This window comes from Blennius ocellaris (genome assembly GCF_963422515.1).
Source record: "Blennius ocellaris genome assembly, chromosome: 21".
NCBI lineage: Eukaryota > Metazoa > Chordata > Actinopteri > Blenniiformes > Blenniidae > Blennius > Blennius ocellaris.
This window is the reverse complement of record NC_137670.1, coordinates 11,142,622-11,159,802: the sequence shown is the minus strand read 5'-3', so window position 1 is coordinate 11,159,802 and position 17,181 is coordinate 11,142,622. Positions and strand designations below refer to the sequence as shown.

General features: G+C 42.0%; 2 protein-coding genes across 2 annotated transcripts; both read right to left on the bottom strand.

Moving 5' to 3' along the window:
• Window positions 1–526: 526 nt before the first annotated feature.
• Window positions 527–8,726, bottom strand: LOC308145828 (alpha-N-acetylgalactosaminide alpha-2,6-sialyltransferase 1-like). Its single transcript, XM_080517406.1, has 9 exons — window positions 8,483–8,726; window positions 8,209–8,407; window positions 7,803–7,965; window positions 6,915–7,077; window positions 3,378–3,516; window positions 3,191–3,294; window positions 2,979–3,062; window positions 1,435–1,534; window positions 527–1,099 (listed from the first exon to the last, which is right to left on the bottom strand). The coding sequence occupies exons 1-9, from the start codon at window positions 8,572–8,574 to the stop codon at window positions 893–895; spliced, it is 1,251 nt and encodes a 416-aa protein (XP_080373532.1). The 5' UTR covers window positions 8,575–8,726; the 3' UTR covers window positions 527–892.
• A 3,236-nt stretch (window positions 8,727–11,962) lies between these two features.
• mxra7 (matrix-remodelling associated 7) lies at window positions 11,963–16,622 on the bottom strand. Its single transcript, XM_080517411.1, has 4 exons — window positions 16,147–16,622; window positions 14,749–14,995; window positions 14,530–14,632; window positions 11,963–12,462 (listed from the first exon to the last, which is right to left on the bottom strand). Exons 1-4 carry the CDS (start codon window positions 16,450–16,452, stop codon window positions 12,348–12,350), a joined length of 771 nt encoding a protein of 256 aa, XP_080373537.1. The 5' UTR covers window positions 16,453–16,622; the 3' UTR covers window positions 11,963–12,347.
• Window positions 16,623–17,181: the final 559 nt, after the last annotated feature.

Below are 17,181 nucleotides of genomic sequence, written 5' to 3'. Positions count from 1 at the left end.
ATATCAAAGAATATTACTGTAGAAATTTGGAGAAAAGTAATGTCAAACTTGGATCTGTTTGTCGAAAATAATGGTCTTGCCTTCATTAATTTGCAGTTTAAAAGTACTTTTCTCCAAATTCCTACTGTGATATTCTTTGATGCTGCTTGTAGTGGTAAAGGAGTATGTCTAGTACTGCCTGAAGTGGAATTGGGTGTAAACCTATGAAGGATTCCGTTTTTTTGCATTTTGAAATCAGACCATCTGTCTTTCTGTCAGCATTGCGGCCGTACGCTGACCTGTGTTTTACCGTAAAGGCGTTAATAAAAGCGCAGTTAAAATTGAGTGCCGGCTCACTTGACGGCAGTTTAATAACGCGTGGCCACGACTTATTTATCTCGTTCCCACGCCTTAATAACGCGTGGCCACGCGTTATTAAGCAATACATTTTTTTTCACCAATGTCACCAGAGGGGCTCCGTACATTTTTTTCTATAAGGATTCACTTATTGTTTCCCAGTCACTTCATCGGTAAGTAATAATTTAGTCAAAACAACTTTATTTGTATCCCAAATTCCAGTGACAAAGTCATTAAAATTTACATCAAGATTTGCATGAGAAGAAGAAAAAACACACACTATCCAGTGTTTGATTAGGAAATATACAGGAAGTATGAGATAATAGATCTCAGTGCATCTTTTTGTATTTAGAAAAAACTCCAATTTCACAGTGAATGGACCCCAACATTAACTTCTTCCGACATTTCAGTAACTAAAACCCCATAAACAAATTGTGTAACAACAGGAACTAACCCACCCTGCTTTCACGTAGATTAAATAAAAGCTGGATCTTTTACATACACATTTTTGTTTTACAATCATTCATCGATAGAAACTTAAACAATGGTTCCACTTTCAGAGGGGCGCTGGATTTTCTTCCTTCGTTTCTGATGTCCTCTGATACAACTTCATTATTTTACTGTTGTGAAGCTTGTGCCACAAGTTCTTCTCTAGTATGTAGTCGTGGTTGATGTAGAAAATGACTTTGGTCTTCGTGTCCCTATGAACATAGTAGTTGGGGTATTTCTTGTAGTCCTCAGTCATGAATCCATAAGCGTCCACCTGCAGGCAAGACAAAGACAGAAAGGAAGGGCAAAGATGACCTAGAATGTCGACGAACAAGCTTCAGAGGAGCATGCAGTATTTTTGTTTTCCCGTCATCGGTCATCGATGATGCGGTGTAAAGACAAAAAGTAGAGATTGAAACCGCTTTGTGTCCTTTGTACTGTGTCTGTGCACATTTCTCGTCAAACCTGTGTGTTTGTTTCCTTCTCAGATGAAAGCAGCCGTCAGAATTTGAGTCACAAGCACCATTATCCCTCCGTCAAGAGTTGTCTGGTGTGATGGTACAACTGAGATTTAAGGTACGTGCATAAGGGAAATGGATGTCAACCTACTATGTCACACGTGTGCAGAGCCAAAAAGATGGTGAACGCTCCGTTGGTTGGTCTGAATATCGCCCAATGGCCACCACTGAGGGTTTTTGATCTTAAAAACCTGCAAGAAATTAAAAAAAATAAATGAATGAACACACACACACACACACACACACACACACACACACACACACACACACACACACACACACACACACACACACACACACACACACACACACACACACACACACACACACACACACACACACACACACACACACACACAATGTGACAGTTTACATGGATCCTCTTTATTGATTTTATTCAGATGTTATGGACTTGCTTTTTTTGTTTTTTAACAACAGGCAAATGCAGGAAAAGTTTGATTAGCTGGCTGAATTTATTTTGATTAATCAAAACATCTTGCTGAACTGCTTAGTTCATCACCTAAATGAACAATTACTTCCTCTTGCTGAACCTGCTCGTTAAGTGAGTGACTGTTTGTGCACTTGCAGAGAAACAATGATGACTTGTTTAAGCAGTGCGAGATGTGGAGATGGTGAAGCTTGTGTGGGATTTCTAAATATTGCAAAAAAAATTACTTTTTGCACATTTAGTACAGGTTCCAAATACAACCCAATTTCATCTTGAGTGGAGCCGAACTGGTAATATGGTGCTATAATATTTAGCTCTACATTTAAACTTTAAAGTTTTTCTTTGTTGATGTGCTACTAGTTTTTCTTCTTCTGTGTACAGGTTGGAAATGCATAACATGGCGTTTCAGTCTCTGGGTGTGTGGCTATAAAAATGCTGCTCTATGTGTTCATTATGCATACTCCAACTCATCCTCACTACAAACATCATAATGCGATGACAACTTCGCTAATTGTAATGCAGAAACCTGTATTTGCACTTTTCTTGTTTCAAAGCTGCTTTAAACCTTCCAGTTAGAAAAATATAAAATATATTTCTATAAGTTTGGATGTTGTCGTTTTTCATTACGAAGCAAATGTCAATGAAATTAATTTCATTGTTGCTGGGATGTAAAGCCTCCTCATCTGAAACTTTCTGTCTGCAGCTTATAAGTGTATATATTATATAAGGGATGGAAATGACAATATTTCCACAAGACCAAACAATTACTGGGAATGATTATTACAATCTCAACATAAAGTCCATCTTAATGAAATCGTCTGGTGCAAACTAGAAGTGGAATGTCAAGAGAACTTGTCCTGAAGCTGTCGTATTAGTTATGTTTTTACAAACTGTCCCCCGATATCGTGACTTTGAGCAATGAGGTGGCTCGCATCCATGCAGACGTCTCAGCTCGGGACTCAGTGTTGTATCCGCGACCCTTAAGAAATTAGCTCAAGCAAATCAATGCTTTCTTTGAAATGTTCACAATGGGCTCGGCCGTGTGTTTGCTCAGACTGCAGCATCTTGCGGGTCGATTATCGGGTCGGTATCTGGATGCCAACCTTCACTACGACGACTTGTTTCAAATCATAATTCGCGCAGACCACTAATTTCAACATACTGGGCAAGACTGTGGGGATACTGACCTGTTTTTAACATATCGGAGGAAGTCCTGGTGCAGAACATAGAAGCGGCTCTCGTTGAACTGACCCGAGTAGTAGTTCCTTGGTCTGGAGGTTCAAAATGATAAGGACAGTCACAATCTTGTGTTTACGCAACATGTGCGTAATGGAATGTATGGCTGTAGAAATGTCATAAAACGTCATAAATTTTTGATAGGAAGATCAGATATTTTTACTCCTTATTTTTGTAGTATCCATCCGGGATTTTTTCTCCTTTGAAAAGAAAGTTGAGCCACCAGTAATCTCTCTTCCCCTCAGGAATCATCACGTATTTTATGCCCTGTGAAAATGCAGGCGACAGAAGTGTGTTTGGGAGGGGGGAAAAAAAAACTGAAGAAAACTAAAGTTGTCAGACTTTACTACCTCATCATGGGGCGCGCCAGTATATCCGTACTTCTTGAGCAAATAGAGGGACGTAGTGATAGAGTGGGCCGTGTGGACGTACACCGATGTCCTGTTTCCTACGTCCTCCTCGTAGCCATCGGTGATTGCACCGTTCATCCTGTCGCACAAACAAAATTACTTCAACCAAAGTTTATGATACTCAAGCACATTTATGAGTTCACACCCAGCAGTAGAACATGAAATAAAAAACTGTAAAAAAAAAAAAGTATTAAGAAATTGATAACACAAGTGCATACTCCAAAGTGCAGCAACAGTGAAAGTCGCTCGGTACTTCCACAACATTCATGGTGAACAAAGAAACCAGGGTTTCATCCAAGATAAACGCCCTATTATAATAAGTTAATTATTTGTATAAGTTCAGTGGCCGTGGCTGAATAGTAATGTATTAGTGCTGTCAATCGATTAAAAAAAAAAAAATGTCTTAATTGTGCAATTTTCTGTAATTGGTTGTGATTAATTCCATTGTTTTTCTACTGAAGACTGAAGCTTGTAATGGATATTTATTCAGGGAAAACCCCGGCATTCATGTCACCTCGACACACAGACTATAATTAAATACAAAGACTATATTGATAACGTTGTTTTAGCTTTTGGTGAAACTGTTTTCCCTCCAAGATCAGCCAAATAATAAAAACAAATTAATGAATGAATATCACACACACACACACACACACACACACACACACACACACACACACACACACACACACACACACACACACACACACACACACACACACACACACACACACACACACGCACACACGCACGCACACGCGCGCAGCGGCCAGTCTGCAGACACTATGATCCTATTTGTGCCAGAGTTTGTTTGCTGCTTCGCTTCTCTAGCCAGAGTCACACCAGCAGGCATCATACTGTACAACAGCACAGAGGGTCTGTCAGACTCCTTGTTTGCTTTTAAGCCGATGTCTCATTGTGTGTTAGTTGTTGATGTCAAGAGTCTGGATTAGCTGTTGGAAAACTTGTGCAAGGTGTGGCGGTGGCTCGCAGATGGAATTTCTCAATCTTTAACAGGCATCAAATTGTCACGCTGAATCATCTCAGCTTGCAAAGTTCAAACAAGTTGTTCATACCAAGTTTATTCGTTCGAGCCGTCTGTCGTTTGTAATTTGTGCCTTTGCTTGTTGAATAAAATTGTCAAAAACAACACCTCGCCTTTCAGAACTGAAAAATCCCCATATGAAGTAATGCATTGCGTGTGTTGAACTTGCTCCAGAGCTTCCGTTTCAATCTCAGCGAAGGTAAACTTGTTCAGCAGGGTGAGAGTCTGTGGTCATAATAAAAGCTATGTTTTAATCTGAGCCTGGAAACTTTGTTCACTGTGAGGAACTATAACCACATCACCATGTAAAAAAACAAACAAACTAATTGCAGTGATTAGTTTCCTAATAAAAAATTTTTTTTAACCATTTATTGAACCACAAATTAAAATACTTTACTTAGTAGTATTACTACTTGTTTTTAAACGCTGATGAGCGCAATCTAGGCTGCAGTGGCTTGCTTGGATGGACGGGCTCGTCTCACATGCTTGTTCAAATACCAAGGACAAAAGGCCTCTCAGACCAGCACGGGGAGATGCAGGACTGGTTGAGTGTAATTTTCAACAACAACCTTGCATTGTGACAAAAGTGTGCACAAACTACTCGCCCCAACTTTTAATATTTGGTTTGTCTATTCGTCAAAGCGAAAGGTTAGTCATGCATCCTGGAACTACTCCCTGGCTCGCGGCCAACCTAAGTCGACAGTAATCTTCAGCATTCACACGCTATCCTATGGAAAACATAGATAGCCACTGATGATCTAGAATAAACTGCAATGAAACCACACGGCCTTAATATATGAACTACTGGATCAAGTGCCTTAAATGGTGTGAAGGCAATGAAGCATTTAGAAGAAGACAAAAAAAGGTCACAAAGAAATTAATCATCGTCGTCTGTTCGTGACAGGATCCATTCCCAAGCAATGCCACAAAAACGAGAGGCGAGGTTTTCTCAAACACGTTACACAACATTTTTTCTTAACAGGTTCAGTGTACCGTCAATGAGGTCACAACTAAGCAGCCTTGGGTTGTTTTGAGACCTGGAGCCTTTAGAAATGATATAGCTCATCCGCACAAGCTGTACTACGCTCTGAGCCGCTGATCAATCCAGGGTGCAAGCTGACTTTCACCCAGACGGGGAGGCCAGAGTGTTCATCACGAACTGAAGATCAGGGCTTTTCTACCAAAAAGAACCAGGGGCAATTCTTAAATGAGCACCGCCAAAGAACCGGTCCTTTTTCCACTGTAATCGGAGCCAATTGAGAGCCACGTCATTAATGTCACTCCAAAATGTCGTACATCACTGATTTCGACAATATAGTCACTGATAGCGGTATACAGGGACCAGGAGACGGACTGCATTAATCGGTTTCGTCCGGGACAAACGCTAAAGAGCGAGAAAACATTGCGTCTCCTCGTCGCTCTATTGTGTTTCTTCATGTTTGTCTTGTGGGAAAAAAAAAGAATAATTCGTCAATGAGCTTATCTTTCAACGTTCTGACATTTCATAGTGAATTTCTGCTCCTTTCACTTTATTTCTGGACGTGTCTGAATCAAATGCTTCAACATCAGGAGGGACGGAGGTGTCGAATGATAGAACGCTCTACAACCGTTTATAATGGAAACCTACCTAGCGGAGCACAACGCAGCCTCGTGCAGACCTCAGCCTGCTGCCATAACGTGAAACAAGATCTGGAAGTGAAGTTAGTTACGATGAAAAGCGTGAAAAAATGGAAAACTGCTTCTAAATCAATACATCCAATGCAGCCGACAGCGCCGGAGCACGGCGGCAATCTCAAGAGCCATGGCTCCGCGATTGCGGATTAAATACTCGTGTGGAAGCGACTTGTATTGTTCCCACGTGACTTTCTTTCTCTATAACCACTGCGGGGCTCCGTGTTCACTGTAGATTTCAACTGATGACGTGTGAGACTCCGCTCTGGCCCAGCAACGACGTGGGGCCAGCGAAGCACCGGTTTAGCCGGCTCTTTGAAGGTGGAAAGACAAAGAACTGGTGCCAAGTCCGGCCCTGGCTCTGAACTCGCACTTGGGTCTTTCCAGTGGAAAAGACCCCCGATATCACACCAGCTGGTCAGTCAGAGTGCCAACATTGCAAAACATCCCACCCAGAGACTATGAGGGGCGAAACATACAGCTTCCACAGAAGAAGCATAGCAATGCAGAAGATGTTTTGTATACACTTATAATTTGAGATAGGAATCAAAAAATCGGCTCCTCCTTGAAGAACCGGTTTGCAGTTTTTCCAATTCTCACCCTGACTCATTGTGAACTGTGTACTGTTGATTCAGCAATGGGGAAATTTACTTCTCACCTACGTTTTTGTACTGTGGGAGGGAACTGGAGTGCCCAGAGAACCACCCCCCTCCCCCCAACCACCACCACCACAATGATTCGCGACTTTAACATCGTCTTACCGAAAGACATAATCATGAGCATCAATTTCTGCCCCCATTCTGGAGCCATTGAGGATTCCGGCGGTGCCCACCACTGCACAGCGCACACAGCCGTCACCCCCAGGTTTGGGGGGAATCAGTGGCTCTGTTGGCTTCGGAATCAGTTTCATAGTAGGGACCACTTCTGCAAAAAGCAAGAAAAACAGAATCATGAGGACATCAGCAGCATAAAGACCTGCTGCTTCTCTCTCATCACACATTCTGGGTGGTGCAGCCGATCAGTGGAATTGCAGTGACCCAGTCCTGCATGGGGTGTGGTGAGAACAATACAGGTGATGATTACTGTTGTTGAGTCATGATTGTAAATGAGAACCAGTTCTCCACTGGCCTGTTTAAGAATGTAATGAATAAAAATATTTAAGAACATGAAGACAAACACAAAGAGACGCTTCCAAAATGTTATTCACTTTTGCCCACATGAATCTCCAACTTCTTTCATTGCAGTTGCCAATAATCTGATTGCGATATGAAGGCTTTCTTTGATCCAGATTTTAAATGCTGGCTGTGCCACAGATTGCTCCTAAGAAATAAGGAAACAGCAGGACCTTGATCTTATTGTGATTTTCATCGACATTTGAGAATCTAATTTTAACCAAGTCACGGCTGGAAAAGCTCCACATATTTCACAACTGCAAAACTTAACCACAGTGTGGCATCAGTGTATAATAACTGGGTTTATTTTACAAAGACAATTAGATAAAAGTTGTTTGGAGTGTATAGAAGTATAGAAAACAAACAAAAATAAGTCCACCCATGTATTCTTGTGACTCCTTAAATACCTTGAGCCATTAAAAAAAAAAGCTGCCTCAGAGTACCTTGCAGAAGGAGGAACATTTAAAAACGACTTACCCTCATATTTGTATTCCATGAAACCAAAGGGATTGTTAAAATGTGAAAGCCGGTTCCACTCGCTCATGTTCATGGTGCCTTTGTGCAGGTACAGACGAATGTTAGGAAGAAAAGCGTTGGAGAAGAATTCATCCTTCGAGTTTCTCAGTGACTGGGCACATGTCTGAGTATTAAAAGAAATAAATAAAAAGATATCACACAATGAACACAGGACAATTATTAAGTGACTTTAAACCTCAACAATGGAGGAACAAAGAAATTCTAACTAATCGCTTTACGGCCAACGGAGACAGATCATCTTTGCACGTCTTGCGCAAAAGTGATAAATGAGCATATTTCAGTCTCACCGCCAGTAAGGTTTGTTTCTGTGGCTTGTTTTTGTCTCATCCTGTCTTTGCATGCTTACTGTTGGTCGAGGTGGGGCGTCCTGGATATATTGATCATCAAAATCCCACGTTGGAGCCTTTTTAAACAACTTCTTGATGAAGAATGGCATATCAGACTCAGCTTCCAGCAGGGTGTCATTTTCTCCTTCGCCCAACTTTGGCAAGCCATTTTCAAGAGGACTTCTGTCTCTTCTCATCGTGTTTAAGAAATCCGTCCATCTGAAAGAGGAGCATCAGAACACCACATTAAACATTTATCAGAATAAAACGGCAATTTTGAAAACGTAGACTCGCCTGCTGCTGTGCGCCCACGACAGAAAACAAAAAACGGAAATGAGTGATACTAAACAGAGAAAAGTAAGCATCGAAGACATGTGAACCGCCATCTGTGCGACATGAAGGATCCAATAACTATTTACAAACAGCCAGGTTGTTCTCCGCCTAGTCACCAATTTGATCCCCGGTAGAAAACGGCACCCGGGATCTGAGCAGCGCAGGAGGTGGGGACTGACACCTGTCAAATGAAGAAAGCGGCGGACGTCGTGATCTGCGGTGATTAACTAAAGTGTCTTATGGAAGAAGATAATTGTCTCTCCGCGCGCTCCGGGTGAGTTCTGCTCTGGGATCGCGGGAGCGCGCGCGCTCCAATGAAACTATTTTCTAAGCATTAAAGTCCCCCCTTGTGTTGGTGCTTCGCGTGAGACAGAACTTTTGCTGTTGCGAAAACGATGTCTCAGCATTAAAATGTGTGTTTTACTGGCGCATCAACTGAGGGAAAGATTACTTTTGCTATTGTTTACGTTTCATTAGAAACAGCTGTGGAACTGCATCCTGACGGCTCTTGTCTGAACGTGAGGGGGGGCACGCTTCTCCATGGCTACAGGTACCATCTAACATTTCACTTCAGAATATTTCTCAATAGAAAAGAAAATAATTAAATTCATTAAAATGAATATTGAATGACAAAAAAAACCCAAAACAAAACTACCCCTATAATAGAAAAAAACACAAATTGATTTGTCGGTTGGAATCATATTGTGGTCTAATCAAACCTCTTTTAAAAGATATTGATGTTAATGTTAGGCTTATCTTAAATAAATGTACATAAATCATGAATTGTATTAACAATATTGTGTAAATTATATTCCAAAAGGTGTTACATTCTTTGCGTTGATATTTTTCATTAATTCGACAACAGATTCAGTTGTATTTTGAAAATCAAACAGAAGCCGTTATTTAATGAAGCACATTTGCCTTGAAACCTCTGCCAGAAACTAATATTTAAAATTAGAAAACCAACCTCCTTCCTAAAGCTACTTCCGGTTTGATAGGGGCTTAATGAGTCCATTTGACTTGTTATTCTCTTGCAGTGAAAAGAAAAGTGCAAAGTTGCGACTGAAAAAAACAAAAAACAAAAGCTCACCAGCAAAGTCTTCAAATACATGAAATATGCATTCAGTCATTTAATAAGAGTGTGCATCAAAGACTTTATATGTCTGTACTTTCATATAATGAATGAGATGTATATGGTACTGCTATGTGAATAAATGTGAGTATTAAGGTTTTAGCTGCTACAAAAACAAGCTATTTAGACCATTTTTTATTTTTTTTATTTTTTTTGGTAATACTAGAGGAACTAATAGGATGACTGTTACAGCCCACAGGCTGCATGGCCTGGCCTCTGCCTCTTTGTTTGTATTCTGTTTGGCAGGGCGGCACCACCAGCTGAGGCCATTTAACCAGGCCGATGCAGGAGGTGTCGGTTCAGTCTGCCCGGAGAACTTTGGTGTGTGTTCTGGATTGCCGCTTAATTCTTTGAACTCTGCTCCACTGTAGCGTTTCGTTATCTGTGTGCAATTTAAACGTTGGTCAACAGGACCCTTCGTCAAACAGTTTGTTGACAGCGCCAACTGTTTCGTGTTCAGTAGTGGTTTTGTTTGTTTCCATGTTCCTGCTCTTTTGTTTATTGAATTTGTGATTGTTGAACTTCAGTTAAAGGCCTTCTAGAGAAGAAGCTGCTTGTTTGTTATGTTATCACACATTGTTTGGGTAATGAGCATTACGTTTGGCCCTCCTTTGTTGTATTATTGTGTATTTGGTGTTCTGTTTGATTATTGTACACCCGAGAATTGTCAATAAAACTCTCCCTTCCCTCAGGCATACCTGGTTATTGTTACTTCCTCTTTGTTGAGCCAGGTTGTAACACTTATTAAGCAATTTTATGTAATAATAGGATCAGTTTTAGCTTCTCAAAAAACAAATGTCCCCATGTTTTCTGGTGAATGTGAGATCGCCAGCAGAAAACTGATGGCGGTTCTTCATTTAGACTGCCCTCATATTAATCACTGATGGCATTCATTTTTCAGTGTTGCATACACTCATTGGCCCACTATGGAATCACAGGAGTGCCAAAATTAAAAGGAAATACATGTCAAGTAAGTGAAGACAAGATAGAAAAAGAACATGACTAGCTTTGTATAGTTTTGGTATTATTGATTCTTTATATTTCTACATTTATTTCCTTTTAACTTTGGAACTCCTGTGATTCCATAGCCCACAACCTGACAGTATTCCTCCTCCTCCTCCTCCTTCTTCATTTTGCATCCATAAAGATGCATTACTGCTGTCTCTGTTTGTTTTATCTATCGACAGTGACTCTTTTCCTCTGTCTAGCAGCAGCTTTTTTCACCCCAATGACTGTTTCACTTCTTCTTCCTCTCATCTGGGTTCATGAAGCTGCATCACTAACAATATTCAATGGATCACGATTTTTGTATCACTTTCAATGTATTTATTATCCCCCGCCGTGGCTGATAGGCCCCGAAGGGGGATCTTGAAACAGTCTCCGTACGTACGTCCGTTCGAACGTTTCTACCTATATCTCGGCAACCCCTGGGCCCACAGTGACCAAACTTCACATGTGGATACATCTCAGAGGGGGAAGGGATGCTATGGTGACCTTGACCTAATTTGCATATTAAGTAGGTCACAGGGTCACGAAGTGCTTAAAAACACATTTTGGGCTCTGGAGGCCTAGGTTTTTGAGCTAGGGCTCTGAAATTGTATACACACATGATACACACTCCAGGGATAACCTCCAGTACACCAAGTGACCTGACCTTGACCTTGAAGATTGGTAGGGTCTGAAGTTTGCTCGTCATGGTTGCACAATACATGTATTTTCATATAAGCATTTCTCTTCATTTCTCAGCAGTTCCTGGGCCCACAGTCACCAAACTTCACACATGGACACTCCACCTGGGGAGAAGGGGCACCATGGTGACCATGACCTAATTTGCATATCAGGTCACAGGGTCACTAAGTGCATAAAAAACACCTTTTGGGCTCTGGAGACGTATTTTGACATAGCTTATGAAGAAGACCTTTCAGATTCTACATAATTATCTACTAGGACCCATGGAACACCCTCTAGTGTACCAAGTGTGCTGCCTTAGAGCTGGCTTTGTGAGAAAATATAAAGCCCTCCGGCGGGGGATTAGCCGAGCAACGGCCTTCTTGTATATATGTTGGCGTTACATGCAAGTACAGCCATTTTTATTGTGAACCTGGTGACTAAAGTGGGTCAGTGACATCTATAACTTTGCATGAATGTGACAAAGTGATGACAGATTACCAAGTTCTATATTACATTGAGGTTATGTAGTCAGATTTTATTAAAAACTTTTCACTAAATATGTGAATAAGTGCATGTTTTTATATGGTTGCAGTGTGACACACACCCACACACACACCCCATCACGGAAATGTGGTTTATTACATAAGAAACGATTGATTCATAATATCACCATTAGCTATACCTTATATATATATATTTTTTTTTTTTTAAATATATATATATATATTTTTTTATTCCATTGTCAGAGAAAACTTTGAGAAAAACCTTCAGTTTGTCCCTTTTCAGTGTTATTCTTTAACACAAGCTGATCAGGTGATTTAACTATCACCTACAATGACTTCTTTACATTCCTGTACAATTAATACAATCATGACAGCACAAAGAAGAGTACATCAAATAATGGCTTGCCAAAATGTAGCTTTGGCTGTTGTGACAGTTGTGTAAAGTTAGTCCTTCAGTTCAACCGAGTGCAATCTGTATGAGGTGAACCACCGACGGGGGAGTGGAGTTTTGAGAGGAGCCTCAGATGGAGTAAAGACGGAGCTGCTCCTCCATGTCGCCCTCAGACACGTCCCCAAATGTTTCCTTGTTTTCTTTCAGTAGCTGGAAGATGGCGGCGAGCTGCTCACGTTGTACCCTGGAGAACCAAAGAAGAAAGATGACGTTATTAGTGCGAAAGGAATGGAAATGATTGAAGATCACTGGGATCGACAGGAGATCATGCAAAATCCACACACAATCCCTAATGCAAAATATTTGCACATAATTAGGAACAACTAGGAAAGAGTGAGACGCCACACAATCCAAGCCCTGTTTTAGTAATAGATGGCATAAAAAGATTAGATATATGTATAAGACTTTGCACTTTCTTTTTAACACTGAAAGAATAATCACACAAATGGTTTATTCTACTCCGATCATCTGATCAACTTTTACCTCATGTGGTTAGAGTTTATTATGGTTTTAGCACTCAATTTTCTTTCAGAATGTGTTATTGTTATATGTTCATGCTTGATTGTAAATACCGGATATTGATATACGTGAACTCTCCATCACCAAAAACCAAAAGAAGTAATAAATGACACACAAACTGAACTTTAGACAGTCAAAAGACAACAAGCAGCCTTGCACAACCTTCACTCTGAACAAACACGTCTGTCATGAATCAGATTTCACAGCTCCTCTTTATTAACTGCGATGAAGAACCTCTCGTTTATGGGGAAATCAGGATTATTTTTAAACATATTTCTACTATTCAGACATTTTACTCTCACTAGTGTAATTACTTTAGTCCATAATGAAATAATCTGCATTTGCATGTTAGTTTAGTTTAATGGATTATTGTTATTACTATACATCATTGTTGTTGGGTTAATTTTGATGGTATTAGCACTAACTCTTTTCTAAGATGCTTTCTAAGCCTATCTGGGCTGCAACCGGTCCCAGTTGACTGTGGGTGAAGGCAGAATAAACCCTGGAGAAATGAACAGTAACTACAGACAACACACAGACAGACGTATAAATACCTGCATGTTTTTGGACTTTGCGAGGTAACTCCAGTAATCACTACATTTGCTAGGAAATAACACGCCTGACTGCTTCTTTTTTTTTTTATCGTCTTACAAAAATCTGAGCCAAGGTGTAAAGTCCTCTTATTTCCCCTTTTCTTTTCTGTTTCTGTGTAACTGAGGAGCCTGGGAGGTTCCAGCACAGCTCTGCATGACACCGACTCCCCCTTGTGGCAAAACAGAGGAGAGTCCGGAGAGGATTAACCGACACTAACAGGTGAGGACTGGAGTGACAATCAACACCTGCAGCACCACCTGAGAATCACACTGTGGAACAATGGGGGGGGGGGCAGCGGGAGGAGAACGACATGGGATCGGGTCGGCAACACAGCACAGTTGACATCAGTCGCTTCGTGGCCACTTGAGGATCGAGAGCTGATGAGGCCAAAATTTACTGCTGAGGTCCAGACTGTGATCACAAATTGGCCCGGGTGACTTTGTGTACGCACAATGGCCAGAAAGTGACTCTCCTGGGAACAACAGGTGAGAATAACTCATACTTTACCACAAGATCTGCTCCTTTTTCAGGTTTACAGACAGTTAAAATCTGTGTTGAAGTATCTCCTGCAATGATAAAAGCAGTGTGTGCAAACAGATTAAGCGCAGTGCTTTCTCCCGAGTCTCATGTAATTCACTCCTTAATACCTGGCAGGAGCTCAATCTTGCCTTATGCAGTCTAGCCAAAAGCCGAAAGGTGATGCAGCGGCTAAACGTGGAACAAGTGAAGGACCAACAACATACGAACACACGTGAAGCAGCGGGAGGAGGGTTGGAGGGAGGAGTTGACTGCGCGTGAGGGAAAGAAGGATTTTTGTGTGTAAAAATTATGAAAAACAGCCTTTCTTTTTTGTAGCAGACTAGAGCTCAATACACTTTACAGGTTGGAGGACACGGCAGCAGATACAGAGTAGAAATGTCCAGTTCTGACATTTTTATTCACAATAGCAGGCTTTTATACAATAAGTCACTTTCACATCAGCGATAAGCCATTCACAACATGAATATTTGGGTTATCTATCCTAGCAGACTACGCCGGATCTCACACAAACTCTCAACCTGCATAAGGGGCTTGTCCTGATCGAAACAATACATTAAAAAGCGTTACAGATCAGAGCCCTTTACTCTGAGTTACTGACCTCTGCTCCTCCTCCAGCTCCTCTTTGGACATCATCATTTCCAAGTGGTGGGATCGTGCTTTTCCAGGGACGTATTTCAAGGAGTTATTTGTCTCCACTTTATCTGTTTTGAAATTAAAAAAAGAAAAAGAAAAAGAAAAAACAACAAGTCAGAAATGTCGAGGAATAAGGAGTGTGATTATTGAAATAATGAGGCCTGAGGTGTGTGGAAGTGCTCACCGTTGATCTCCGGGCTCTCTGTGGCTCCTTCGGTCTGGGGGTAAGAGAAAGCACACTTTAGGAGCTCCGTATCAGAGAGGCCAATGTATGACCTACGTCCTCTCCCTGACGAGGCCTCGGAAGACGTGTCTACATCTAAGCTCATATTTTCAGATCCAGGCCTGGTCACGGACAGGCTGGATGCTGAGGAGCATTGCTCAACTGGTGTTGCCAGTTCTCCCGTGTGAAGGTAGGGGTGCGCCTCCTCCTGTCAGAGAATTAAGGGGGTCACATTGCAACGTCATACTCAGATCGCTCTAAAATGTACCAATGTGTCTTAGAAGCCTATCAAGTTTATGTTTAGTGAAACTGTGCATGCATGTGCTTGAATCAAAATCACTACCATTTCCTTTCTCCCTGCTTGATCTGGACTAGATTTATACAAAAAGAAATAAAGTTTGTTTTGTTTTGTTTTTTTTCCTTTGGCGATAACCACATGCTCCTTTTTCTGATGTTGGGGACTCTCTATTCTTAGTTGAAGGCATCTGCCCTGCAGTCCAGATTTACATTTCCTCAAAACAGGTCAGGAAGGTCATGACCTGTGTGGAAGGAGGAGCTGCTTCCCTCAGTAGTAAAGTTCCCCTGATGCATCGATTAATTCACTCAACTGGAAACGGGGTTTTGGTGTAACGAGCGATACTGCCTGGTAGAAATGTGCACAGAAGCGGAAAGCAATGGCATTTAAGCTACTTATGTGCAGTACTTACGTTCTAAGATACTCTACTTTGGTTAGGTTGCTTCTCCATGTGGAAAGAGCAACGGCAGTGTGTCTCCAACTGTACTCTTTGATCGCACACTATTCTAAATAACATACACACAAATATCAAGAGTAATAGTAACAGATGTATAATTTTTATATAATACTAATTTACCAATGAGAAAATACAGTTATTTAAATTTACATGTTGAAACAAGTGATTTTTTTCAATGGAATTGATTAGACTAGCTAATATTCAGTAAATAATGTCAGATCATAAAGCGATTGTTGCAAATGATATGAACTAATATTGATTGAAGCAGGTGAGATACCTTCCTACGCATTTGATGAGACAGAACTAACATTAAAGAATGAGTCCTGTCATACACCAATGATAAGTGACAACTGGAGTAATTTACGCACCAGTATCTTTTACTGCATATTCCAAAGTTCACTCTTATGAGTCATCAGTTGTATTTATTATTGTAAAGGCAACGTTACATTACATGGCAGTGAATGCACATCCCAGCGCATTTTGCGTCTGTCTGCACGAGCTTGCAGTGCATTTAGACAGATTAGGAGAGAATTACGCACTGAAACAGTTCGACTACACAAACCAGACGTGCGTCAGAGCGCGCGCTGCACGACGGACTGCTACTTACTGACAGCACGGATTTCACTACATCCCAGTGATCGTGTGAACTTCCGCTGATCTCGCACCAGTCCTCCTTCTTCTTCGCCGCCGCCTCCTCCTCCTCCTCCTTCCTGTTCTGCTTCCTCTTCTCGGGTACGTGGCCGTTCAGCCTCGGCCCGGACGGCTCCGGTGCCGCGGCGTCCCCGCCGTAACCGAAGTAGCTCCGCGCGTTCGCGAACTCGGCCGCCGGAGAGGAGCCGCTCAACAGCGACGTCGCCGCCACGATGGCGAGGAGCGTGAAAATAATGGCAGACAGTACAAAAGTCACATCCATGGTGAGCGGTCCCGTGGCCCGGGCGTTGTGACTCGTCGCTGCGCGTCTCCTCTCCCTCTTGAGCCGAGTGCGTCCTCTCACGCTGCCATCACCGCTCGGAATAATCCCCCGGCGAGCATCCCCGTTAAACGAGCGAGCGGCGTTAACGGGATGTGGCACGATCCCCTCTCCCGTGCAGGACGTCACATCCTCCCGAGTTCCACCCCTCCTCGGCCCCATGCCCGGAGAGCGCAACCGGGTGGTGGTGGAGGAGTGTGTTGTGTGGAGGGGGGGGGGGGGGGGGTTAGGTCAGGTGGGCCGGCACGACGCGCTGCAACGTGCCCGGCGCCCGGCCCGCTGCGTTAATCCCGCAAAACCGGGAGGCGGATGGAAATCGGTTGTGACAGGACCCGTGTACCGGAGGTGGGGGATGTAAAAGTCAAGCCGGGTTTACCGACAGTCGAGGGAAGAGGTGTTCTCACCTGAGGAGACACCTTCCAGTCAGTCTGCGCCGCGGATTTAAAGTAAACAACGCAGATACACCTGAGTTCACATGTCAGCTTTTGTAATACATAAAAAAAAAAAAAAACTATTTTTTTCTCTCTCACGCAAATAACACTCAAATGACACTAAGATTAATCAATTGCAGGTGCTTTTCTGAAAGTACTGCTCCCTTTTTGACCACATTTAATTGCCTTGCCAACTCTCCAGTTATTGGTTATAAATAAAGTATCAAAGTACTCAAAGCCT

What these genes read in the sequence shown, in the direction of transcription:
- mxra7 (XM_080517411.1), bottom strand. Translation starts at nt 16,452, where the DNA reads ATGGATGTGACTTTTGTACTGTCTGCCATTATTTTCACGCTCCTCGCC. An exon ending in TAGTGAAATCCGTGCTGTCA is followed by an intron (nt 14,996 to 16,146) that starts GTAAGTAGCAGT and finishes ATTCTCTGACAG; the next exon opens with GAGGAGGCGCACCCCTACCT. An exon ending in GAGCTGGAGGAGGAGCAGAG is followed by an intron (nt 12,463 to 14,529) that starts GTCAGTAACTCA and finishes TTGGTTCTCCAG; the next exon opens with GGTACAACGTGAGCAGCTCG.
- LOC308145828 (XM_080517406.1), bottom strand. Translation starts at nt 8,574, where the DNA reads ATGGCGGTTCACATGTCTTCGATGCTTACTTTTCTCTGTTTAGTATCA. An exon ending in CTGGCGCGCCCCATGATGAG is followed by an intron (nt 3,295 to 3,377) that starts GTAGTAAAGTCT and finishes GCATTTTCACAG; the next exon opens with GGCATAAAATACGTGATGAT. An exon ending in CTCCGATATGTTAAAAACAG is followed by an intron (nt 1,535 to 2,978) that starts GTCAGTATCCCC and finishes AATTTCTTGCAG; the next exon opens with GTTTTTAAGATCAAAAACCC.